This window comes from Leptodactylus fuscus, chromosome 3, assembly GCF_031893055.1.
Source record: "Leptodactylus fuscus isolate aLepFus1 chromosome 3, aLepFus1.hap2, whole genome shotgun sequence".
Lineage (NCBI taxonomy): Eukaryota > Metazoa > Chordata > Amphibia > Anura > Leptodactylidae > Leptodactylus > Leptodactylus fuscus.
The window spans coordinates 125,230,692-125,256,350 of record NC_134267.1 but is presented as its reverse complement, the minus strand read 5'-3'; the positions used below and the strand labels follow the sequence as shown (position 1 = coordinate 125,256,350).

The following is a 25,659-nucleotide window of genomic DNA, read 5'->3' as shown; positions in this document are numbered from 1 at the left end:
CTTCGAGACTCCAACACCTATAGAGTTTTAGACTCTAATCCTACCCCAGCTTTCTCAGCCATTTTGGAGGACTTAGTGATGGAGGGAGTGAACTTGGGGATTATCCGTGAAAGTCAAATAAAACATCTGTTAGTGGAACATCCGGTTATCCCTATCTTTCACGGACTCCCCAAAGTCCATAAAAACGTCACCCCTCCACCGCTTCGTCCTATTATTGCTGGCATTGCCTCTCTCAACGAGAAACTCAGCGAGTGGGTTGATGGACTACTACAACTCCTAGTTAGCAAAATACCAGGCTTCTTACGAGACACCAAACAAGTACTACAAAATTTTGATGACTTTCATTGGCAATCTGGCCATGTTTGGATTTCTTGTGATGTCAGCAGTCTTTATTCCTCTATCCCGCACAATTTAGCATTATTGGCTCTTTCAAATTTTTTGTACAAACAATCCACCTTTTCTGAGGAACTATGTGAATACATAATATCTGTTACAGAGTATCTTTTGAAGCATAACTTTTTTTCTTTTGATAACAATTTTTATTTACAGATATGCGGGGCCCCTATGGGGTCCCGGTTTTCTCCCACCCTTGCCAATATATATATGGCATGGTGGGAGGAAAATTTTGTCTATGCTCAAAGCAATCCATTTAAACAACATCTATGCTGGTACGGCCGCTATATAGATGACCTCTTGATGGTCTGGTCGGGGGACGTAGCGGCCGTGCCAGCACTGATGGACTATTTTAACAGTAACGATATGAACTTAGTGTTCACTTATAAGGTGGAACCTACTACTGTAAATTTTTTGGATATTAGCCTGACGGGTAAATCCGGTGAAGGTAAGGTGTCTTCCATCCTTTACCGTAAGGACCTGTCGGGCAACACGATATTACACGCAACCAGTTGCCATCCCCGTCACACAATACAGTCCATCCCCGTCGGGGAATTTATTAGAGCAAAACGAGCTTGCTCTTCAAATATAGATTTTCAGGAACAGCAATCAGACATATGTACCAGACTTAAATATAGAGGGTACTCTAATTGGCAGCTGAAGAGAGCCTCCTCTATTGTCAACAATAGGTCTAGATCTTCTCTTTTGAAAGAACAACACAACAAAGGGAGATCAGAGAACAACATGGCTGGTGTTTATTTTTGCACAAATTACAGTAGAGATTTCAACCGGGTCACTGATATAGTCAAGAGATACTTACCCATCTTGGCGCAGGATGACACTACTGCAGAGATTCTCAGGAAAGGATGTAGATTTATTTCCCGTAAAGGGAAAACCTTGGGTAACATCTTATCTCCCAGTCTATATTCTAGAGTCAATAATTCTAGCAATACCACCTGGCTAGATATTCATGGTTTCTTTAGGTGTGGAGCCCCCAGGTGCCGAGTGTGCCATTATGGGGTGAAATCGACTAGTTTCGAGAATAAAAACACACACAAGAAATATAACATAAAACAATTTCTAAATTGCAAAAGTAATCACGTGATATACCTAATATGGTGTGATCTTTGTAATCTTTTCTATGTTGGCTGCACTATCCGGCCATTAAAAAAATCGTATCTCGGAACATTTATCTGACTGCACTAAAACTTCATCTGGTAGCATTTCTGGTGCCTCGAAGCACTTTTTGATGCATCACAATGGGGATATCTCCTCCTTCCGCTTTTGTGCCATTGAACATGTGAATAGGCCCCTAAGAGGTGGCGATTGGAGGAGGAAAGTGTTAAAACGCGAAGCCTTTTGGATTTTTGAACTAGGCACAAGATTCCCCAATGGTTTAAACCTCAAAACAGATCTGGTTTATTTTTATTAGGCACTAGTATCACCAATGCTCCATAGGGCTGTTTTTTGTCATCACAATAGTAAACCTATAGATAACATCACTCCGATTTGCGATCATGTGACCGGATGATGGGAAAAGCATTCAGTTTACTATGTATCCTAGATACTTGTGATCACGTGTTTATGTTCACGTGACGTTATGTGTGTTTTCCTTTTGTGGGGGGTTGTTTATCCTCTGTTGGTTTCGCTTCCATTTATTGAAACATGAGCACGGCCTTCATTTCGTTATTTTCCTATGATGGTAAGTCATGTCCTTTTGAATCATTTTAAGTTTCCCTACATATCTCCAAAATATATGGAGATGGAGAGTTAGAGGGACTTTCTTACTGGGGTTAAACATGTCGATAATAGTTATATATTTATTTATTTATTTATTTATTTATGTGCTTTTCACGTGTTTGTTTATTCATAGAACTTCCGGCTTTCAGTATTTGCTTTTAATTATGTGTTAGTTCCTTGATTACTTTCTATTTCCACCTGCGAGTGCAGCTATATAACAACATTGGTTTGTGCACTCACACATTGCCATGAGTAAGGGACAGACGTCCCGAAACGCGTAGGTTTTTGGAATGCCGCAAGGACGTATTATGTGAGTTTTTTTCTTTCACTTACCCTTTCTCTTTTTTTTTTTTTTTTTTGTGTCTGGTACTGTTCATTGGTGTTTTTTAAAAATTTACTTAATAAAAATTGGGATTCTTTTTTATACAAACTCTCTGTGCTGAAGACTTTTTTCTGATTTGAATCTGTTTCTTTGTCCTGACCGGAGGACGTCTTTCGGGCACTTGAGAGTTAATCCGATTTCAACATATACATACTTTGAGAGCTGTGGACAATTTTCTTGTTTTGTGCATCGTCTGTGAGGAGGCAGAGTCTAATATCAGGCCAGAATGGAGACTGCTGTGGACCGATCTTAGACTCCGCCTACTCCGGCAGAACCAGCGTTGATTGGCCGAATGCTGTACTCTGTATGGAATTCGACCAATCTACGCTGGTCAATGCATTCCTATGCCGAGATGTGGCAGTGCTGGCCATGCGCTCAGCTCGGCTACACGCTCATCTCTAAATATTAGTTATCCCGAAAGCTCGCAATATGTCATCATTTTTTAAGTTGGCCATTAATAAAGGTATCAACTACTAAAGACTTTTTTTAAAAAAAATGTATTTCATACCCACTGGCTAACATGGTACAAAGATATTTTTCCTTTAACATAATATTGGTCATTTGGAGATTTTTCTTTCTTTTTGCTATGTTTCTTTCCAAATGTCCAACTAGTCTAAACCCAGATATTTACTGTTATATTATCATTAATCTATCTATCTATCTATCTATCTATCTATCTATCTATCTATCTATCTAATCTATCTATCATTGCAGCTATATGCAGTTATTTATTTGATTGGAAGTCAATCCAAGCCCTGCACTTCAGAATACTGACATTAAAAAGTCACAAAGTAGAAATTTGCAACTTTTTGACTTCTTTGCACAGAATTTTTCAACATTTGGAAGAAAAGCAATGATAAATTGACCCTAATGTACATGAAGTCAATACCGGTGTATATATATATATATTTATATACACAGTATATATATCATATATATTTAATGTTCCCTTTCATATGTAACTTTTGTTCATTTTTTAATTTCTGTTAGGTATTGGAGATGAGACTCTGCAAATTTTCCTTTCACAAACTGAAAATGAATCTGACAATTTTGATGAAAATGATGACTTATTAAAAGATGGTATTGTCTTTTATAACTACTTGTCTACCATTACATTATTTATGCATACTATTTTTATGATGGGTTATTATAGTAGCAGTGGAATACTTTAATAGCTTTCAGAAACAGAGCAGGTGCTAAAATTAATTCTTTTGATCTAAAGGAGTGTAGAGATTGAAGACTTCACTGTTTGAAAAATGTGTAAAGTAACATCTGTATATATGAACCCCACTGTGTGACTATGGCATACATTTTAGAAAGATAGAGAAATGACAGATGTATTGTCAATGCTGTGGGCCATCGGCAATACTTTTGAACTGTAGTTTAAGTCTGCAGTTGACATCTACTTTTGTATGGTACTGTTCACTGTAATTCAAAATCTCACCAATAAAAACTTCTTAGAGGAAGTGTGATTGAAGTTATTGGGATTTCTTCAGTAGAGAATTAACCCCATGCCACTCTGTTCTGTAATACTTAGGGACCATTCACATGGAGGAAAATGGCGTGTTATTTGGCGCTGAATTTTACACGCTGAAAATAAGACTCCCATTGACTTCAATGGGTTCCATTTTACGTGCGTAAAATGGAACCCATTTAAGTCAATAGAAGTCTTTTTTTCAACACTGATTTTTACGCAAGTTATTGTGCCAGAATCATCGCCCTGTTACTCCGTGTGAATGCCCCCTAAGTCACAGCTAGAAGGTAGTTGATGGTCACCACCATACTATTACAACACAATAATGGCACTTGCAGTGCTGGTTTGGCCCTGCCTAATCGGAATTACAACACTAATACGGAATAAACTGCAATAAAGAAGTATGGCAGTGTATTATATGTATAATTAGAGTCAAAAAGTTACCGAATGCTTTTTGTTGCATTAGGCCTGTTATTTTGCAATAAAAATTATACAAAATTGGTATTGTCACATATTTAATGACGTATAGAATGTACATGAACACAATATTCAATTAGATTGTGAATGCTGTTAAAAAGAAAACACAAAACAATGACAGAATAGCTGCATTTTTTTCATCTACAAAATGTAGACACACAAAGTACTGGTCATTCTGCAAAAAAAATCAGATTCAGCTATGCCAACAGAAGTAAAAAAAAAGTTTAGACTCTTGAACTGCAGTGATAAAAGTACCAATGTGTCTTTATGGGATAAAAGAACAATCTTTAAAGGGGCTCTATCATTGGGGAAAGTCATTTTTAAATAAGCACATACTTGCATAGCCTTTAGAAAGGATATTCCACACATACCTTTTGTATGTAAACCACCCAGTAGTTTTTGAATGAGCCCGTTTTTATTCATATGCCAATTAGCCTTCAGCGTGCACCCAGAAGTGTCTGTGATCACAGTCTGCTATTCTCTGCTATGTGTGAGAGAGCAGAGAGGCTGATGATGATGATGATTCATCTCCCTGCTCTCTTACACACAGATAGGAGAGATCAGAGAGAACTTCCTGTGCTGGCTGGAAGCTAATTAGCATATGAATAAAAATGGGCTTATTCAAAAACTACTGAGGGGATTAAAATACAAAAGGTATGTGGGAAATAGCTTTTCTAAAGACTATGCAAGTATATGTTTAGTTACAAATGACTTTTCCCAATGATAGAGCCCCTTTTGACTGTTATTGAAAATGACCCTGGTCATAATGCATTCATTTATATAGCTAGTCCTGGTTACTATTAAAATGGAAATATAATACATTAAAGACCTGAGCTTGGTCACTTTGCTGTATTTGTAGAACCTTCTATATATACTGTTGTATCCTAGATGGTGATGATGAATATGATGAAGCATTTTACCGCATGAAACAAGAAAGTCAAAACTCGTACCTGCGTGATATTCTGCAAAAGACAGAGAAAGCAGCTGATGAGCTAGAAGAACTCAAGAAAAACCAAAGATCCATAAAGAATGAGGTAAATCTCCATCAAGTCATCACCAAATTTGTTATAAAAATTAGTTTTTTTGCTACTATGTCGGGGGCTGTTTGGTGCACATTTTGGTAATATACTTAATTAACTTATCTAGCTTCATCTTTAATAGAAAACAAGTTTTAAAGTTATCCCTAGCAACTCTCTAACTGAGCTGTTACTAGCAAAAGTCCATATATATTTATATTGCCAGTATTTAGCGCTGAACCATTTATCAAAGACGGAGACCTAAGATGATGAGCACCGGACATTAATAACAGTAGCATGAACATAGCCTTAGTCTGTTGATATGATGCAATATTTATACATAAATACTGTAAACATATGTTAATAATTCTTGTTTCTCTCTCATTATTTATCACACTTAGGTGATGCACTGGTGTAGTAAAGTAGACAAACCATGTGTTGAAAGACTTGTCCGATGCCAAAATCCCCCATACTTGGTTGCTCAGGTAAGACTGTACAAATGAGCAAGAGAAAAAATATTTTAATAAATACTTTTTAATTTATTGTTAATGGTAGTAGTACAATTACATCTATTATGTGACATGGTCATTTTCTGCATTCATTTTTTAAATATGACTAAAAATGATAGAGAAAAGTAAAACACAGTAAAAATCAAATTGCTGTACACTGATAAGAGAGTCTTTTGGTCTCTTTAGATTTTGGAAATGGCGTTGGTCATGATCAGTTGCCTTTCTACCGTTGAAAATATTAATGACCTTCAAAAATCATGTATTTCTGTAAATGAGAAGTCAGAAAGTAGAGCTAGTAACAAACTCCAGCTCTCTCCTGTAAGCAAATCGGTTCCATCAAAGAGAGGTGAGAAACACTAAGGGTAACAGATTTTATATTATCAGACAAACATTTGTTATGACATTTTATGTATAGAACTCAATGATAACAATAGTAATTTATGTCTATATGAACAATTAGGTATGAGAGACTCCACTGACAGGGTTGACAGAGCAAAATGGAAAAACATACAATATCAAATTGGAGAGACCAGCAAATTTGTTGAAATGTTGCATAAGTAAGTGTTCTTTAAATCTATTACTAGAAAATGAGCAGATTATTTTGTCATTTGGACAAGAAACACAGGTATGAAGATGGCAAAAACCTTGTGAATAGTAAGGAAAAGTGAAATAAAATACAAAAATAAAGTGAAACGGCATTGCGATCTCATATCATCACAAAAGATTAAGCCATTTAGGGCTAAGGCCCCATGGTACGTCCCATAGCCAAAAAGCGCAGCGGCAACGCACTGGTTTTGGAAATTGTAGCGTGTCCGCACTGCCTTTTTTACCGCAAAGTGGGCATGGGATTTGCTTGAATCCTATTCTTTTTGCCCGTACTGTAAAATGCCGTTTTTTTCCCCCGTAGCTTTTCTGCCACTGACAAATTGCGGCATTTCCAGCCTGTGGGGCTCGGCCTAAATGTTTTAAATATTCCCAAATGGAAACGCATCTGGCGGTAGTACGTTTTACTTAAGAAAACCAATTTAGTAATGTTGCGGATTAATCCAGATAGCCATTTGCAGAAATTACAGGCATCTGTATTAAATAAAAGACATAGTTTTTTATATAAGCAATTTTTCTTATGTTTTCTTTCATTTACAATCTGTCAATGTATATAAATATGTAGTTCAGTGAAAACTTTGTATTTTAGTCAAACTTTTGTATATCATGCATTAAAAGTTAGAACTATGAAAGGTGCATACTATATCTTAAAAATGCTGTATTAGTAAAATACTTTTCCTGTAAACACTGGATAGATACCTAGAATAGAAAAATTTGGGGGTTTTTTGTTTGTTTTTTAAACATTGAAACAATGTGCATGGATTTAAATGTTTTCTTTTTTTTTTTTTTTGTTCTCTTGAACTGGATTTTTGTGTTGTAGTATAAAACTTTTCAATACAGTAAGTTACATAGTCATAAAACTATGCTTTCAGGTGCAGCTATTGCTTCAGTGAACATATTGTATTGTCTGTTTTATATTGTTCATATTTCTTACTAGGATTGCTAAACTTGAAGATGGACTTCCAGATCAGACCTTGAAAGATGTTGAGGCGTACCTTGGCAAAGCTAAAGAAGGGTCCCATGGTATAACTGGGGAAGGTTCCTTATTAGAAAATGCTGCTCCTCGTAAGTATAATTTCTATTGAAACATAGTATATATAGTCATAGTTTTTTTTTTGTTTTTTTTTTAGGGGGTATTTTTATGGTTTGCAAAAAAGGGGTACACCTTAAAGTAACAATAGTATGCTAAAACATAACTTTTATTAAATAATAATAATAGGTTTAAAATTGTCTCCCTAATATCCCCACTAAAAACAGCAGATATCATGATACAGATATGTGCTCTACAGTATACCCTTAATAGAAGAATGGTGGGGGGTAAATATAAGCTGTCGGACTGCTCCGCTAATGATAAGATGTAACTCAGGAGCATATGACAGTACTAAGCCCCATATTCCAAATAATAAAGACTGGTGTGCGGCCCCTTAATAAGAACTGTGGTATCGGCCGATACAATGTAGCGCCCCACGATAACTACACGATGTTCCTGACAATACTCGGCATATGCAGCCTATAGAGCCGGTTGCACGTCATAGACTGCTGCTCTCTGTCTTAATCACATCCGTAGTATACAAATAAAGTGTAGCGCCAGCTGAAATTTTCAAGGGGGGGGTATGTACATAACACCAGTCCTAGCTAGATATTAGCTCTCTCTCAACGTGTTTCACATTTAGCTCATCAGGAGAGTATATTGCTGGAGATACCAAAAAAGGGGTTGCGGTAATAACCACATTTCCTGGGACCTTGGTGGTAGGTCCTAGTACTTTCAGCAGGTCTGACAGGTTTGGTATCTCCAGCAATATACTCTCCTGAAGAGAGGGGTTACAGGCGTGTAAAATTTATTTATATTGATGTGTATTTATATATTTTACTTTCCTTAAGCACTCATTTAAAAGATGTGGATCTCTGCTTTTCTGTATATCATTGGAACAGAAAAACCTCCTGATAAGATCTTTCTTGTTTTCAGTAGTCAGAACCAATTGCAAATTATTTGATACTTGGAGAATGATGTAATACCATTGTGTTATCTATTACCTACAGTGGGGCAAAAAAGTATTTAGTCAGTCACCAATAGTGCAAGTTCCACCACTTAAAAAGATGAGAGGCGTCTGTAATTTACATCATAGGTAGACCTCAACTATGAGAGACAAAATGAGAAAACAAATCCAGAAAATCACATTGTCTGATTTTGTAAGAATTTATTTGCAAATTATGGTGGAAAATAAGTATTTGGTCACCTACAAACAATCAAGATTTCTGGCTCTCACAGACCTGTAACTTCTTCTTTAAGAGTCTCCTCTTTCCTCCATTCATTACCTGTAGTAATGGCACCTGTTTAAACTTGTTATCAGTATAAAAAGACACCTGTGCACACCCTCAAACAGTCAGACTCCAAACTCCACTATGGTGAACACCAAAGAGCTGTCAAAGGACACCAGAAACAAAATTGTAGCCCTGCACCAGGCTGGGAAGACTGAATCTGCAATAGGCAACCAGCTTGGATTGAAGAAATCAACTGTGGGAGCAATAATTGGAAAATGGAAGACATACAAGACCACTGATAATCTCCCTCGATCTGGAGCTCCACGCAAAATCTCACCCCGTGGGGTCAAAATGATCACAAGAACGGTGAGCAAAAATCCCAGAACCATGCAGGGGGACCTAGTGAATGAACTGCAGAGAGCTGGGACCAATGTAACAAAGCCTACCATCAGTAACACACTACGCCGCCAGGGACTCAGATCCTGCAGTGCCAGACGTGTCCCACTGCTTAAGCCAGTACATGTCCGGGCCCATCTGAAGTTTGCTAGAGAGCATTTGGATGATCCAGAAGAGTATTGGGAGAATGTCCTATGGTCTGATGAAACGAAACTGGAACTGTTTGGTAGAAACACAACTTTTCGTGTTTGGAGGAAAAAGAATACTGAGTTGCATCCATCAAACACCATACCTACTGTAAAGCATGGGGGTGGAAACATCATGCTTTGGGGCTGTTTCTCTGCAAAGGGGCCAGGACGACTGATCCGGGTATACGAAAGAATGAATGGGGCCATGTATCGTGAGATTTTGAGTGCAAACCTCCTTCCATCAGCAAGGGCATTGAAGATGAAACGTGGCTGGGTCTTTCAACATGACAATGATCCAAAGCACACCGCCAGGGCAACGAAGGAGTGGCTTTGTAAGAAGCATTTCAAGGTCCTGGAGTGGCCTAGCCAGTCTCCAGATCTCAACCCTATAGAAAACCTTTGGAGGGAGTTGAAAGTCCGTGTTGCCAAGCGACAGCCCCAAAACATCACTGCTCTAGAGGAGATCTGCATGGAGGAATAGGCCAACATACCAACAACAGTGTGTGCCAACCTTGTGAAGACTTACAGAAAACGTTTGACCTCTGTCATTGCCAACAAAGGATATACACTCACCGGCCACTTTATTAGGTACACCTGTCCAACTGCTCGTTAACACTTAATTTCTAATCAGCCAATCACATGGCGGCAACCCAGTGCATTTAGGCATGTAGACATGATCAAGACAATCTCCTGCAGTTCAAACCGAGCATCAGTATGGGGAAGAAAGGTGATTTGAGTGCCTTTGAACGTGGCATGGTTGTTGGTGCCAGAAGGGCTGGTCTAAGTATTTCAGAAACTGCTGATCTACTGGGATTTTCACGCACAACCATCTCTAGGGTTTACAGAGAATGGTCCGAAAAAGAAAAAACATCCAGTGAGCGGCAGTTCTGTGGGCGGAAATGCGTTGTTGAGGTCAGAGGAGAATGGCCAGACTGGTTCGAGCTGATAGAAAGGCAACAGTGACTCAAATAGCCACCCGTTACAACCAAGGTAGCCAGAAGAGCATCTCTGAACGCACAGTACGTCGAACTTTGAGGCAGATGGGCTACAGCAGCAGAAGACCACACCGGGTGCCACTCCTTTCAGCTAAGAACAGGAAACTGAGGCTACAATTTGCACAAGCTCATCGAAATTGGACAATTGAAGATTGGAAAAACGTTGCCTGGTCTGATGAGTCTCGATTTCTGCTGCGACATTCGGATGGTAGGGTCAGAATTTGGCGTCAACAACATGAAAGCATGGATCCATCCTGCCTTGTATCAACGATTCAGGCTGGTGGTGGTGTCATGGTGTGGGGAATATTTTCTTGGCACTCTTTGGGCCCCTTGGTACCAATTGAGCATCGTTGCAACGCCAAAGCCTACCTGAGTATTGTTGCTGACCATGTCCATCCCTTTATGACCACAATGTACCCAACATCTGATGGCTACTTTCAGCAGGATAATGCGCCATGTCATAAAGCTGGAATCATCTCAGACTGGTTTCTTGAACATGACAATGAGTTCACTGTACTCCAATGGCCTCCACAGTCACCAGATCTCAATCCAATAGAGCATCTTTGGGATGTGGTGGAACGGGAGATTCGCATCATGGATGTGCAGCCGACAAATCTGCGGCAACTGTGTGATGCCATCATGTCAATATGGACCAAAATCTCTGAGGAATGCTTCCAGCACCTTGTTGAATCTATGCCACGAAGAATTGAGGCAGTTCTGAAGGCAAAAGGGGGTCCAACCCGTTACTAGCATGGTGTACCTAATAAAGTGGCCGGTGAGTGTATAACAAAGTATTGAGATGAAATTTTGTTACTGACCAAATACTTATTTTCCACCATAATTTGCAAATAAATTCTTACAAAATCAGACAATGTGATTTTCTGGATTTGTTTTCTCATTTTGTCTCTCATAGTTGAGGTCTACCTATGATGTAAATTACAGACGCCTCTCTTCTTTTTAAGTGGTGGAACTTAATTCACATTTCCCTTTAACATTTGCAGATGCAACTCCTCAGTCCATCACTCCAGCCAAAAAATATTCTCACACTGATAATAACAAAAATAAAGATGCAAAAGGAGGAGGAATCACTATAGCAACTGCCCGATACAGTTCAGAGGATGCCGCATCTTTGGTAGCATTCGTTGTTGCCGTTGTAGAGTATACTCGTCTTTGTACACCACTAAAGGAATCTCAGAAAAAGTTGGCCAATTTAGAAACAGAGAAAGAAGATCTGATATTAAAAGAGGCACAATCTAGAGTGGTGAGTATATGACATATGCTAAGCTGGTAACAAAACTACAGTTCTTTTCTTAAGTGGATTTTATTTAGTACTTTACAGTCCCAGTAGTCCCATAGAAGTGTATGGAGCGCCAGGCATACAAGTGCACTGGCCCTCCATTCACAACAAGGCTTTAGGTGGACTATCGGCCCCCCATTCTCCTCATTGTTGGGTGACCCCAGCAGTCAGACACTTATAAGTGTTCTTATTGTCACAACCCCATTAAAGCACAGACTTCGATGAAAATAAAGGGATATAATTGTGTTTATTTTGACAATAGTAAATTCAGAGAATTCAGTATTGAGTTTTATTATAGACTACTTTAGCAAACCACCTACAGAACAAAATCTTTTTAAGATGCTTCATATGAATGTTTGTAAATGAGTGTAAAGTCCAAAGCCTTGAGAACTAGGATGACAATGTTTTTTAACTGAAGCAGCTAGGGTTCTCAGTGTTGTTCCTTGAATGGATTATGTATATAAGTATTCCTTAGTTTACGAGATCATGAGTGTCTCCATTTTCAATACAAAACAGCCGTTCTTCAAAAATAGCTAACATAAAAGGGGTGATTATTTAAGACTGATTCTTTATGTGCCAGTCTTAAACCATTTGTTCATTGGAGCAAAATGTGCCAGAATTTCTGGTCTCTTAATAACTTTGGCACACGACTAGGAGACCCCATGCGAGAGAATTGAAATCTACACCAGTCAAGGACTGGCAAATTTCCAGTGTAACTCAGTTATCGTAAATGGCATTAAAGGGCATCTTTGTTTTCATGCGTTTTTGTAAACCGCAGCATGTCGAATTATACCTATAGAAATGCTGCAAACTTTCTGTGATAAGTGCGGTTCAAGAAAGCATGATGCGTTTACTCTGGGGCCTATTCCGCAGTGCTGTTTGGCTGCGGCTTCCTGTGTGGGGCCTTAGTCTTAGAGACATTTATTAGGCAGAAAACAGCAATATTTTTCGTTAAAGTACATTAAATTTTGGTTCAGAATCATATGCTCTATCAAATGTTGTCTGTAAAGTTAGTAATCACTTAAAGGGATTTTCTGAGATTTATATTAATGACTTATACTTAAGATAGCTGTTCAATATGTTATTGGTGGAGGCCCGACACAACACATCCCCACCTGTTAGCTGTACTGGAGAGACACAGCTACTGAAGTTAACACAGTGTATAGCACCAAAAGCAGACAACTCTTTATACCATGTAGTGGCCATTCCGAGTTACTGCAGCTCAATTTCCAGCAATGCCACTACAAGTTGTACAAAGTTGTCTGCTTCTGTCTATATGATACTTTAATTTCAATACCAGCTGATTGGTGCGGGTGCTGGGTTTCAGTGCTATGTATTGATATTTTAACCTATAGTATCCTAAAGATATATATATATATATATATATATATATATATATATATATATATATATAAAGCATATAATTCAATACAATGTACATATTAATGTAATATCAAGATAATTACATTCAAATTTTATTTAGTTGCCAGAAATCTTTGAAGAAGAGCTAACTGTGTTATATCATCAGACACTGAACTCGCTCACAGCAGATGATCTTCCTGGTCTACAAAAAGAGGTAACAGTTCATATTTAGTTCAGATATTATTAAAAACACATTCTTCACACAGAATGTTGTTGCAATTATAGTAACCAGTTTCCATCGATTTTTTTTTTGTATTTTTTTTATCTCCTTCCATTCTTCTTACAAAGTTAGCTGCACCACTGAAAAACGTTTCCCTTTTAAGAACTTCTTTTTCCTCATATTTTTAACAATATCCTGTCACATAAATTTTGTCACATTATTTGTCACATTTGAAACCCATGAGGTTTTAGTTAAATATTTTTTTTTTGAGTACACTAGGCTTAGGCCTGGTTCACATCTGTGTTCGGTATTCCATTCAGGTAGTCTGCATGGGGACCCCCCGAATGTAATACCGAATGCATTGACAAGCCGTGAGCAATGAAAGCAAAAGGACCCCATAGACTAAAATTGGGTCCATGTGTTTTCCGCGAGCTGTCCGCACGAGTCATGCAGAGAAAATAGTAGTTCATGAAGTACTTTTCTCTCCGCATTCTCCGTGCACACACTGCGCGGAAAACACACTGACCCCATTATAGTCAATGGGGTCCGTTTGCTTTCGTTGCTTACGGCTTGTCAATGCGCTCAGTATTACATTCGGGGGGTCCCCATGCAGACTACCTGAACGGAATACCGAACGCAGATGTGAACCAGGTCTTACTATTATAAGTAAGAGTGCTTAATAACTTGTTGATATTTAGTAGTCGCTTTGATGCCAGAAAGCTGAGTAGGTAATGAAGATATAGGTGCCAATTTCTAAATAGTTACAAGCACTTTCTTTGTATACACACTGGTTGCAATGACTTTGAATATGGGTAGTAGGCTTTATGCATCTTGTAGATATAATTATTTTAACAGAATATTTATTTACAACAATAGGTCATGCAGCTCCATGAAGAGTATGATGTTGCTGTCCATTCTAAGCACCAAGTTGAGGAAGAATTGCAGTCATGCCAAGAGAGGCTACATGCAGCAGTAAACATGCTGGACAGGTTTGTTAATATCTAAAAATATCACAATATCTACTAAATATCTCACTAGATTTCACTTTATCTGTACATATTACCTGGCACCTGTGAGCTGTATGGTTTGATAATTCAGCTAAATATCTAATCTCATTCATATTTTGAAGATTGAAAATGCAAGAATTAGAATGGAGAGAGAAACTGAAGCAAAGTAATAGCCGTCATCTGCTGACAAACTGTGTGCTTGCGGCAGCCTTTCTCACGTATTGCCCTGCCCTCAGTGTGAATGGGAGGTGAGAATTGAAATGTCAAATTTAATAGACTTTTAACAAGCTGTACTTCTAGTGATATGTAATAAAATAACATATTGAACAATATTCCTAATTTGCTATATTTTATGCTAGGAGGAAAGTTACTGACTTGCTTTATAAAGTATGTGAGTGGTGCGGTCTTCCCCTTCCCCAGAGAACGCTTCTGAAGGACCTTCCTCTCATTCAGCTCATGCAATCTCCGGTAATGTACTTACTGTTGATACTGTGTAGTATACTGTATAGTGTGTTCTGAAATTTCCAGTAAAGATTATGTCAATAACATCTGGATGCAGCGTGTACTGCCTCCACCTCCTGTGGCAGCTGTCTGCACTGAACATCAGGAGGTGCAGCAACTGGATGCTAACCACATACATCCCCATCCATTGTTATTTAACCCTATATGATTACATAGCTTCTGTGCCTCATCTAGTGTGATGATTGCTGCAATACTTCAATGGCACTGGACTACTCTACTGAACCAGTTATACTACTGACTGAACACGGCTATACTGCTGGTTTAGGCCTGCTATACCATCTCATCTCTGGATCAGACTCAGTTGTGCTATACTGCTAGCCCATTCCAATCCTACTGTAATACAGACTGGCACTCCAATCACTTCTGTCGGGCTGCAGCGATAACAGTCCTGTCAGACCCATAGAGGTGAATGAAGCAGAGGTCACACAAGAGCACTGGCGCTCCATTCACAGGGAATCTTTATGGAAACTTTTGGTCCCCCATCCTCCTGATAAGTGGGGAGGACCCAGTGATTGGGCCTCGAGTGATCAGACACTTATCCGCTGTCCTGTGGATAGGGAATAAGTGTTCATAACAGGGAAAACCCCATAAATTTATCTACTCTGCTGGTCTAACTCAAGTTCTATCAAATGGTTCTATTTCCACTTCATCTTTTGATCAAATCCAGTGGGTTCATAACAATTTTCCATTTTGTTATAATGTGCAGTTCAGTGATGTATTTTTTCTGGAAAAAATATACTATTGCTGTTCTGTGTATTTTGAAAATTGACTGTTTTTTTTTTTATAGATTGACATCAAGACTTTGGAGAAGAGAGGGCTCCCAACAAACCCCATTGCTTTAGATAATTCGTGCATTTTTTCTCATACAGCAACCACTAATTCTTGGGTGTTAGTAAGTGACCCCACAGGACAGGCAATCGACTGGATTAAAGGCCTGTTACCAGAAGACACAGTAGAAGTAATGTATAATGTAAGCAAAGTATTTTCTTTTTAGTTATACCCTTTGCAATGGCTGTTTCTAATTTTGACCATATATGATACTAAAGCACTGCCAAGCAGTAACCCAGTATAGATTTTAGTGTAGCATACATCATTTTCATCAACACGTTATCGATGAAAGAAAATGCAGTAGCTATTGAGCCGTACAGTGGTGTATTTGTGTACAGCTGTCTATTCCGTGTGGCAGAAAGCAACTTAAAGCTCTTTGTGTTCTAGTTCATAGCGGAGTACAGTTGGGGTCCACTAGTTTATCTCTTAAGATGTCTCACAAAAGATCCACTTTAATTTTTGAAGTGTTGTATTGTGCAACCTTAAAGGGGCTCTATCATTGGGAAAAGCTATTTTTAGCTAAGCACATACTTGCATAGCCTTTAGAAAGGATATTCCACACCTACCTTTTGTATGTAAATTGCCTCAGTAGTTTTTGAATAAGTCAGTTTTAATTCATATGCTAATTAGCCTTCTCCATGCACTCTGGAAGTATGTGTGTGCAGCCTCTATTCTCTATGTGTATGAGAGAAGAGAGGCTGCTGATAACTCATCTCTCTGCTCTCACATACATAGCAGAGAATAGCAGACCCTTCTGGAGTGCATGCTGGAGGCTAATTAGCATATGAATAAAAACGGACTTATTCAAAATCTAATGAGTCAATTTACATACTAAAGGTAGGTGTGAAATAGCTTTTCTAAAGGCTATGCAAGTATGTGCTTAGCTAAAAAATGCTCATAGCAATATAAATATAATATATCTCTGATTTTATCATCGGTTGTACATACTTGTATCTCTAAATGTTGCTTTATATAAAAAGTGATGTCATAATTCATGTAAAGTGAGCAAGTAGTTGTTTAAGTATAGATGACTTGTTTCTTTTGATGTGTAAGCAGTAACTCAGAATTGTTTTAATCATTTTTAGGTTTTACTGACTGAGATGGACACATGTCTTACAGTTGGACATCCCCTGCTGCTGACTTATTGTGAAATACAAGACCTGTCGTATGATGTTCGCCTTAGACATATTCTCCATGCCAAAAGAGAATTTCTGCAGCATAATGTGCCATTCAAGATGATGGTATGTGCAGTCACAACTGTATCTTTGTATGTACAATCATATCATAAAACTAAATGTTTATATAACATTAAACTGAAGAAAATGTATAGGAAATAACGTAACTAGACTGTCATTATCTTGTGTTTACAGGTGGGAAGGCATGAAGTAGAGTGTCATCCTTCTTTCCGCCTTTACCTACATACAACCAAAATGCCAGAAGAAATACCGCCAACAATAGCTGCTTTCTGCACCGTCCTGTACTTCCACCAGGACAGAGAAGGATTAGTAGAGCAACTGTTGGACAGGTTTATTGAACTAGAAAAGCCTAGACTAAAAGAGCAACACTTACAACTGAAACAAGTAGGTTCTTTAAAAGGGTTTTCCCATTTATACTTAAATTTGTAGACAATTCAAAGTTAAACATTTTTGCAAATATAGATAATTAAAAATGTGCAATGTTTTATAGATTTTCTCTCATCATTTTAGTGATGAATGTCTGTTGTCCTGATCTGGTGGCAATGGATACGACCATGAATGAAGGAGCTTTCTATGATCTGGGACTTGTCAGAAGCCCAGCCATGACTTCCTTATTACTAACAGATTGTTATACTTGTATCCATTAGCAACCGATCAAGACAACAGACGTTACAAATTAATTTGGCACTCTAAGGTACTTGATGCAAACCATATGCAACAGGGCTAGGACAGGCAGTAGCTCGCCTCACAGCAGACCACTAGCTTGATCCCAAGATCCAACTAAAAGCGTTTTAACTGCAGCAACTTTAATGTATGCTATTTAAGCTAGAATTACTGCGGCTGCTGGCACCAGACTTGCCCTCCAATAGATCCTCATTAAGGGATTTAAAGTGTACTCATTCCAATTACAGGGCCTTGAAAGAGTCCTGTATTGTTATTTTTTTTGTCACCACCTTTCCGAATTCAAAATGAGTAATTTGTGCGCCTGCTGCCTCCCTTGAATGTGGTAGCCGTTTCTCAGGCCCACTCTTCGGAATCGAACCCAAAGTCCCCATTACCCATGGTCACCATTATGGGGGCAAAAAATACCATCGAGGGTTAATAGGGCAGACACCAGAACGTATCATCAACAGGGTGGCTAGGGGAAATTGCGGGGAGGACCTGGGGGTCAGCGCTCATTGGCACGTATTGGCTCTAGAATTACCCCAGTTATCCAATTAAAGTGGTATTCCCATCTCCCTTGTTCACCAACCTGCAGGCTGTCTGCTCTCTTCACTTCCTGGTTTTCTCTTTTCACTTTCTGGGTTTCACTTGCTCTGCTATCTGCTATGTTTGCAGTCAGTATTGAGGGATTGGTTGTAAATTAATTACCACAGTATAAAACTGATGTAGAGGCTGATATAGCAGAATTGGATTTGAGTCAGTTTGTAATACATACAGAGGTACCAGACTCCCTATCTCAGCCCTTATCAGGCAAATTCAATTAAACCGACTGATAAGTGGAAGAGCAGGAGATAAGAGCTCAGAAATCCTGGAGCTCTCACCTCCCCCTTCCCTATATGAGGAGCTCTGTTGCTTGTCTGTGGCAGACACATACACAGCTCAGAGCTGCTCCCAGTACTCAGCCCCTCCCTCCCCCTGAGAGCAGGTAGCTACGTCACTCGGGGACTGAGCAGATAAGCCTGTGATCTGGGGCCCGTGGTTATAGAAACGCATGTAAACAATGAAGAGAATACATTTAGATAGTGGCCAAACAAAGCAGTTTTGATAAAGCAATGTATTTAGAAAAAGTCTTAAATCCACATAAACTAGCAATATAGATAGGATCCTTGTTATGGGACAATCAAAGGAACCATAACTGATTTTTTTTGTAGATTGGGATCCCCATATAGAGTTCACCATGTACATTTTTCCCTATTAGTATGTCTTTCGGAGTATGGGAAGAAATCCACGCAAACACAGGGAGAACATACAAACTCCTTGCAGATGTTGTCTCTGGCAGGATTTGAACCCAGGACTCCAGCACTGCAAGGCTGCAGTGCTAATCACTGAGCCACCTTGTTGCCCCCCATAACTGATTTAATGAGCCATTTGCAGTTTCAGTGTACAGTCTGTGTGTACATGACTTAATCTTTGTGAAGAGCATGTGCTACTGGCAGAATCCACTAGGTAAAGTGTAACAGCAACTTAGATTTAGGTGTCTGCCCTATCAACCTTTGATAGTACTTTCTGCACCCATAATCTGGCAAGTAACAGGGAATCAGGAAGCCTGATAAATGGTTATGGCATCCAAGGAAGATAGCATGCACGCACGTTACCAACTTCCAATTTGTGGAGGTAGTGGCAAAAAATTATTCAATACAGGACTCCGGTGCCAGCAGCCACAGTAATTTCAGCTCCAATAGCGTATATTAATCCCTTCCCGACATCCGCCATAATAGTATGGCGCTGCCGGGAAGGACTTCCTGCAAACCGCCATAGTACTACGGCGGCTGCATGGTGCACACACAGAACCTGTATGCGCACCATGTCCTGCGAGTGTCAGCCGTATGTTACGGCTGACAATACCCTGTAACACCCGCGGTCGGAACCGGGTCTGATCGCAGGTGTTAACCCCTGAGATGCCGGCGGTCAAACATGACCGCCAGCATCTCAGGGGTTTCAGTATATTATGGTGCCGATCGGCACCCCCGCGACTGTTTCAGGGGGTGCCAGTGTTGGTGATGGGCAGCCAGGGGTCTGATCAGTGGACCCCAGGTCTGCCCCATGCCATCCCCTCCACGTACCTGGTTGATCCTGCCAAAAAGGAAGCTGTCAGCCAGCCCCATGCGTCTACACAGGCTGACAGTTTCCTGTACACTGCAATACACGAGTAACACGTGTATTGCAGTATACATCTAATTAAGCAGAGATCAGCAGATCATTGCTTCAATTCCCCATGAGGACAGAGAAAAAAAGTTATAAAAAAGTAAAAATAAAAAAGTTTAAATAAGTTTAAATTAAATTAGAAATAAATAAAGCCCCCAAAATCCCTTTTTCCCATATAAAATGTTTTATTATGTAAAATAAAGAAAAATAGAAAAAAAAATTACATATTTGGTATCATCGCGTCCGTAATAACCTGAACAATAAAATTAAAACATTGAATTCAAACGGCGAACATCATAAAAAAAAACATAGAAAACCGCAAAAAATAATGATTATTCACCACCTTTCCCTTACAAAATGTTCAATAAAAAGTAATCAAATGGTCAGATGAAAACCAAAATGGTACCAATAGAAAGCAGAGGTCATCCTGCAAAAAATAAGCCCTCAACCAGCTCTGTCTACTGAAAAATAAAAATGTTATGCCTTTCAGAAGATGGTTATTGACACAAGAGAAGGTACCCCTATGAAAATTGCTAAAACATAGCTTTTAATAGTCCAATTAAAATCTACAAAAGTCGTTCCCCCCACAATTAAAATAAAAGAAAAAACAATGTAGAGGGTGGGGGTCGTGTGAACGCACAACCTCCCCACCCTATGTTTAGGACAAAATAGCAACTGAGGGGAGGGTGAGAGTGTCTCTAGTTCTTTCTGTGTTATTTGCCTGTAAATCCACACTGGCGATGTCCTAACATCAGAACTCATATGAGACCTCCACTCCGTTTCCCCTCTGACACTCAATACAGAAACTATGCAGTCATAGCCTATATGGCATGGTCGGTCAAGTGGGTCAGATACTTAATAGAGATGGCAAGGATACATTGTAATCCCAATCATAGTTAATGGGTAGTATCCAACAAGATAATATGTCACCTCTAATCTTTTAAACCCCCGCTGCGAGCTTCTATTGTAAACCCTTCAAACAGTATAAGGGAGCTCACTATTGCTGGGATGGTTATAATCAGGCTGCATAGATTCAGTAAGGCAAGCCCCGGCACTGCTCACAGCCAGGGCTTAACACTATATTTTAGATATAACAGTCTATCCCTCTACGCGTTTCATCTATGATTCCTCAGGAGAGTGATATTTATATTTCAGTAGAGCGTCAAAAATAATAAATTGCGGTTAAAACCACAAAAACTGCAGCCCTGATGGTGGGCTGCAGCATGCAAGCGAGTCCGACGCTGACTGCTGTTTTAGCTGTGTTTATAAAGCCCGCGATCCGGTCGTGGCTCCTCCCCCTCGAGACCCGCCCACCATAGGCCGACCATCAGGATTCATGCTGGTCGGGCAGCATCATAGTGGGCGTGGTTCGGGCGGAGTCTCGTCATTCGCACAATCGCCGTACCAGTCTATGAAGAAAACCCACATAGTAGATTACTGAACAAGTCGGTGTAACAAAAGGTAAGTGTCTCCTCAATATAACGTTCCGGATATGTAAGACAGCACTCAAGGGGACTTATATTTACAATTACAATGTATCCACATGCACCTGGATGGTCAATAAAGAGTACATAATTGGATGATCATTCCGGACAAGTGAAACAATGTTGACGGGGGCTTACATATACAGTGTATTCACATGCATCTAGATGGTCAGGAAGGAGTAGATAATTGGATACATAGACAAAATCGTGTCCGTTTGTATTAAATGGATCTAGACCCAGTCACATTCCATGTCTCTTCATGATCCAGAGGTCATGGACATAACGGACCTGCCGTATCACAGGATGAGCGTGCTGTACAACCTCATTGCTACTATACTCATGACCACGGATAAATATCCCTGCCACTAAGATGTAGGTACCAGATGTATTAGTCACTTCAGGTTCATTAGAACCTATTCATATCCATGCCGGGATATACCCCCATTCCAGATCTATTAACAGCACTGTAGGACCGTATTAGATCCATTCCCATGTATCTGGGGCCCTATTCATGTCTACAACCCATGGACTGTAACCCATAGCAACGGTCAACTCTCAACAGCCAGTAGCGATATAAGTCAGTTGATAGTGTCGCCCTCAGACAGTAATCCAACTGCCCATAATGTATGCTGCATCCCTCCATCCGGTAAATGTACTATATATTTATTACTCGCTCTACTCTTGATGGTATAGATGCGCAAGCGGCATTCTGTCCCCCAGCGCCATCACCCCATGGAATCACATATAAGGTGACCGGTATGGGTATCATTCCATACATTATTCCGTATGTATGGCAAATGGATGTACATTTTCCTAGCCGTTGGAATCAACAATCGGTTGCTGATATCGCCATCACACCCTTCTCACTGATGTCCATAGATCTATCCATTATAGAATGATACACTGTACATGTTTTAAATGCCCCTAAGTCTTCACTGATCCCCATCCAAACTGTGGGGTGAACTTTTAAGACAGTAATAGTCATACACCCCCAATTATATTAATGTTCGACTCTTATATGTGCCCCTATCTAGTATAAATGTCCATATCCATGTGATCTCATTGGAGACATCCCACCATACATTCAGAAGATGGCAATGCAAAAATAATTGATTTTTTCCCCTAAATTGAATTTTATTCTGCACAAATAGCAACGCATTAAAAAAATAATATATATAAGGTATCGCCGTAACCGTACTGACCCGCAGAATAAAAGTAACATGTTACTTATGCTGTACGCTGCACGGGGAAAAAAAAGAAATGCTAAAAAGCAATGCCAGAATTGATGTTTCCTTTTACATCCCACCCAGAAAGAGTTAATAAAATGTAGTCAATAAGTTACAGGCCCCAAAAATGGTGGCATTGAAAAGCACATCTAATACCACAAACACCAAACCCTCATATGGCCACATTGCCAGAAAATCAAAATCAAAATCTAGCTAGTGCAATGTGAAGTCAAATCATTAGGACATAAGTGGCTGCGACTAGAAAGAAATGTATAAGCTGTGCAAGCGTTTTCAGGGGACACCCCATATTTAGAGCTTATGAGAGAGAATACACCAGCGCTGATCCCCCAGAATGCCCCTCTTCCCCATTCGTGTCATAGGAGCTAGTGGGAAAATAGAATGGGATTTGGTGTGCCCAATTTATTCCGCACAGCTTATATATTCACTTCGGGGTTACTAATGCTCACTACATCACTTGATAAATTCTTTGAGGGGTGCGGTTTTAAAAATGGGGTCACTTTCTAGAGGTTTCAACTGTTTTGACACCTCAAGGGCTTTGTAAATGCGACATGGTTCCTGAAACTGATCACAGCCAGATCTGCCCTCTAAAAGCTCCTTCGCGCTCCTTCCCTTCTGTGTCTCGCTGTGCGTCCATATAGTAGTTTACACCCACAAGTGGGGTACTATGGTAGTCCGGAGAACTTGCATAACAAATTGTGGGATGCGTTTTATCCTTTAACCCCTTGTGAATGTGCAAATTCTAGGGCTAAACGAAAATATTAGTAAAATAAAATCAAATGTGTAAATTTTACCTCCATTTTGTCTTAATTCCTGTTAAGCACTTATAGGGTTAAAATACTAGGTATATGTTGTTTTGGCTTATTTAAGGGGTGCAGTTTTGAAAATGGGGTGATTTATGGGGGGTTTTAATACAAGGGTCTTTCAAAACCCCTTCATAACTGGATTAGTCCCTTAAAAAATGGGTTTTGGAAATTTCTTGAAAATTTTGAATATTGTTGTTTCACTTGTAAACCTTCTAATGTCTGTAAAAATTAAAAGGGCGCCTAAAGTTTGATGCCGACATAAAGCAGAGATCTGGGACATGAGATTTATGATATAATTTTGGCGGTCTGACTATCTGTATTTCCACCAAATTTCCTATTTTTTCATAATTAAACACAAAACATATCAACCAAAATTTACTACTAACATGAAGTATAATGTGTTACGAAAAACAATCTCAAAATCACTTTGGTAAGTTAAAGCGTTCCAAAGTTATTGCCACATAAAGTGACACATGTCAGTTTTGAAAAATCGAGCTTGGTCAGGAAGTCAAAAAGTGCCATCGGCGGGAAGAGTTAAAGTTGCTGCAGTTGAAAAGTTTGTAGTTGGATCTTGAGATTGAGGTCCGCCATGAGGTGAGCTACCAACTATCCAAGCCCCTGTTACATATTGTTTGATTTGTTTGCTTTCATGGCCAATCAATTAACTGAATTTATATCAAGTACCTTGGAGTACTGACTTAATCGAGTTACCTTAGTTCAGGGGTGCCAATACGTCGATCGCGATCTACTGGTCGATCGCAATGGAAGTATGGGTCGATCGCGGGATGCAACCAGGCTGCCCCAGCCTGCCAGTGTCCAGAGATAACTCTCAGCCTACGCTGTGAAGAAGCAGATAGCGGGGATGCCTGGGCGGCCACCTCTCACGATCTGTGCGGCCACGCCCACATGTCCAGCCCCGCCCACAGACACGCCCTGCTCTGCCTACAGGCCCACCCCGGCCCTGCCCACAGGCCCGCCCCGGCCCCACCCACAAGAAGTGGGTAGTCGATCTTAGGGCTTGGCCATTTAAAGAAGTAGCTCACATGCTGAGAAAGTGTGAGCACCCCTGCCTTAGTTGTACCAGTAAGGTAAATTCCTACTTGAAAACCCAACCACAAGTGGATTGACATGCATCCCAGACTGTCACCACTAAGATGGAAGAGGAAGTCTTCAAAACACTTCAAAATGTTTAAATATTTATATTTGCAAAAATGTTTAACTATTAATTTTCTACAAATTGAAATATGGCTATATTCACATGAAAACCCCTCTAATAATTATTTCTTATAGTTTGTTATTAAGGCCATGGCCTCCAATGGTGTAAAACTGCCGCGGTTTGGCCGCTGTGAAAAAGCTGCAACAAAAACTATGGCATTTTACAGTCACTGCAAAGTGGATGGGATTCTAGTGAATCCCATCCACACATTGCAGAAAAATATGCACAGTGTAAATGCTACGATTTCCAAAACCATTGTGGATTTGTAAATCGCAGCATGTCAACTATACCTACAGAAACACTGGCAGTATATTGGAGGTAGAAAGCCCGCAGAGGAAACTTGTGTGGAATTTCTGTGAAAAGCGGTGCGAGAAAAACCACGATGTGTTGCCCCACGTTTTTCCCGCAGTTTTCTTTTTGCTGCAGCCCACTACATGGAGCTTAAGTCTGAAGTAAGTTGTAAAGAAAACAAACTTAACATTCTCCCTATTTTCAGGAGTGCTTAAACAATATGGTAACACTATCATCTTTGGAAGGAGAGATAATAGCAACTTTGCAAAGTCATGACTCACTTTTGCATAGTTTATCTGTCACCAAGAAGTTGGGAGACTTGACCCTGAAGCATGAAGAAGCCACAGAAATGTACGTTCAGTGAAGTTTGATATTGGTTCATAATATACATCTCATAAATTTGCTATCATCTCTTTTTTTAAATGAATATATATAGCTATATATACAGTATATGTATGTGTATATATATATATATATATATATATATATATATATATACACTCACCGGCCACTTTATTAGGTACACCATGCTAGTAACGGGTTGGACCCCCTTTTGCCTTCAGAACTGCCTCAATTCTTCGTGGCATAGATTCAACAAGGTGCTGGAAGCGTTCCTCAGAGATTTTGGTCCATATTGACATGATGGCATCACACAGTTGCCGCAGATTTGTCGGCTGGACATCCATGATGCGAATCTCCCGTTCCACCACATCCCAAAGATGCTCTATTGGATTGAGATCTGGTGACTGTGGAGGCCATTGGAGTACAGTGAACTCATTGTCATGTTCAAGAAACCAGTCTGAGATGATTCCAGCTTTATGACATGGCGCATTATCCTGCTGAAAGTAGCCATCAGATGTTGGGTACATTGTGGTCATAAAGG

General features: G+C 39.6%; 1 protein-coding gene across 1 annotated transcript in view; it reads left to right on the top strand.

Annotated features, from left to right (window-relative positions):
- The window catches only part of LOC142197756 (uncharacterized), a 234,218-nt gene that overhangs the window by 168,104 nt on the left and 40,455 nt on the right, over positions 1 to 25,659 (top strand). Inside the window, exons 75-89 of the mRNA XM_075268284.1 lie at positions 3,506 to 3,595; positions 5,355 to 5,500; positions 5,884 to 5,967; positions 6,178 to 6,337; positions 6,452 to 6,548; positions 7,532 to 7,659; positions 11,437 to 11,696; positions 13,216 to 13,308; positions 14,191 to 14,303; positions 14,444 to 14,569; positions 14,681 to 14,789; positions 15,631 to 15,813; positions 16,757 to 16,912; positions 17,042 to 17,251; positions 24,982 to 25,127. Of these exons, the coding sequence (XP_075124385.1) occupies positions 3,506 to 3,595; positions 5,355 to 5,500; positions 5,884 to 5,967; positions 6,178 to 6,337; positions 6,452 to 6,548; positions 7,532 to 7,659; positions 11,437 to 11,696; positions 13,216 to 13,308; positions 14,191 to 14,303; positions 14,444 to 14,569; positions 14,681 to 14,789; positions 15,631 to 15,813; positions 16,757 to 16,912; positions 17,042 to 17,251; positions 24,982 to 25,127 (2,101 nt within the window). The remainder of the gene's footprint in view (positions 1 to 3,505; positions 3,596 to 5,354; positions 5,501 to 5,883; positions 5,968 to 6,177; positions 6,338 to 6,451; positions 6,549 to 7,531; positions 7,660 to 11,436; positions 11,697 to 13,215; positions 13,309 to 14,190; positions 14,304 to 14,443; positions 14,570 to 14,680; positions 14,790 to 15,630; positions 15,814 to 16,756; positions 16,913 to 17,041; positions 17,252 to 24,981; positions 25,128 to 25,659) is intronic.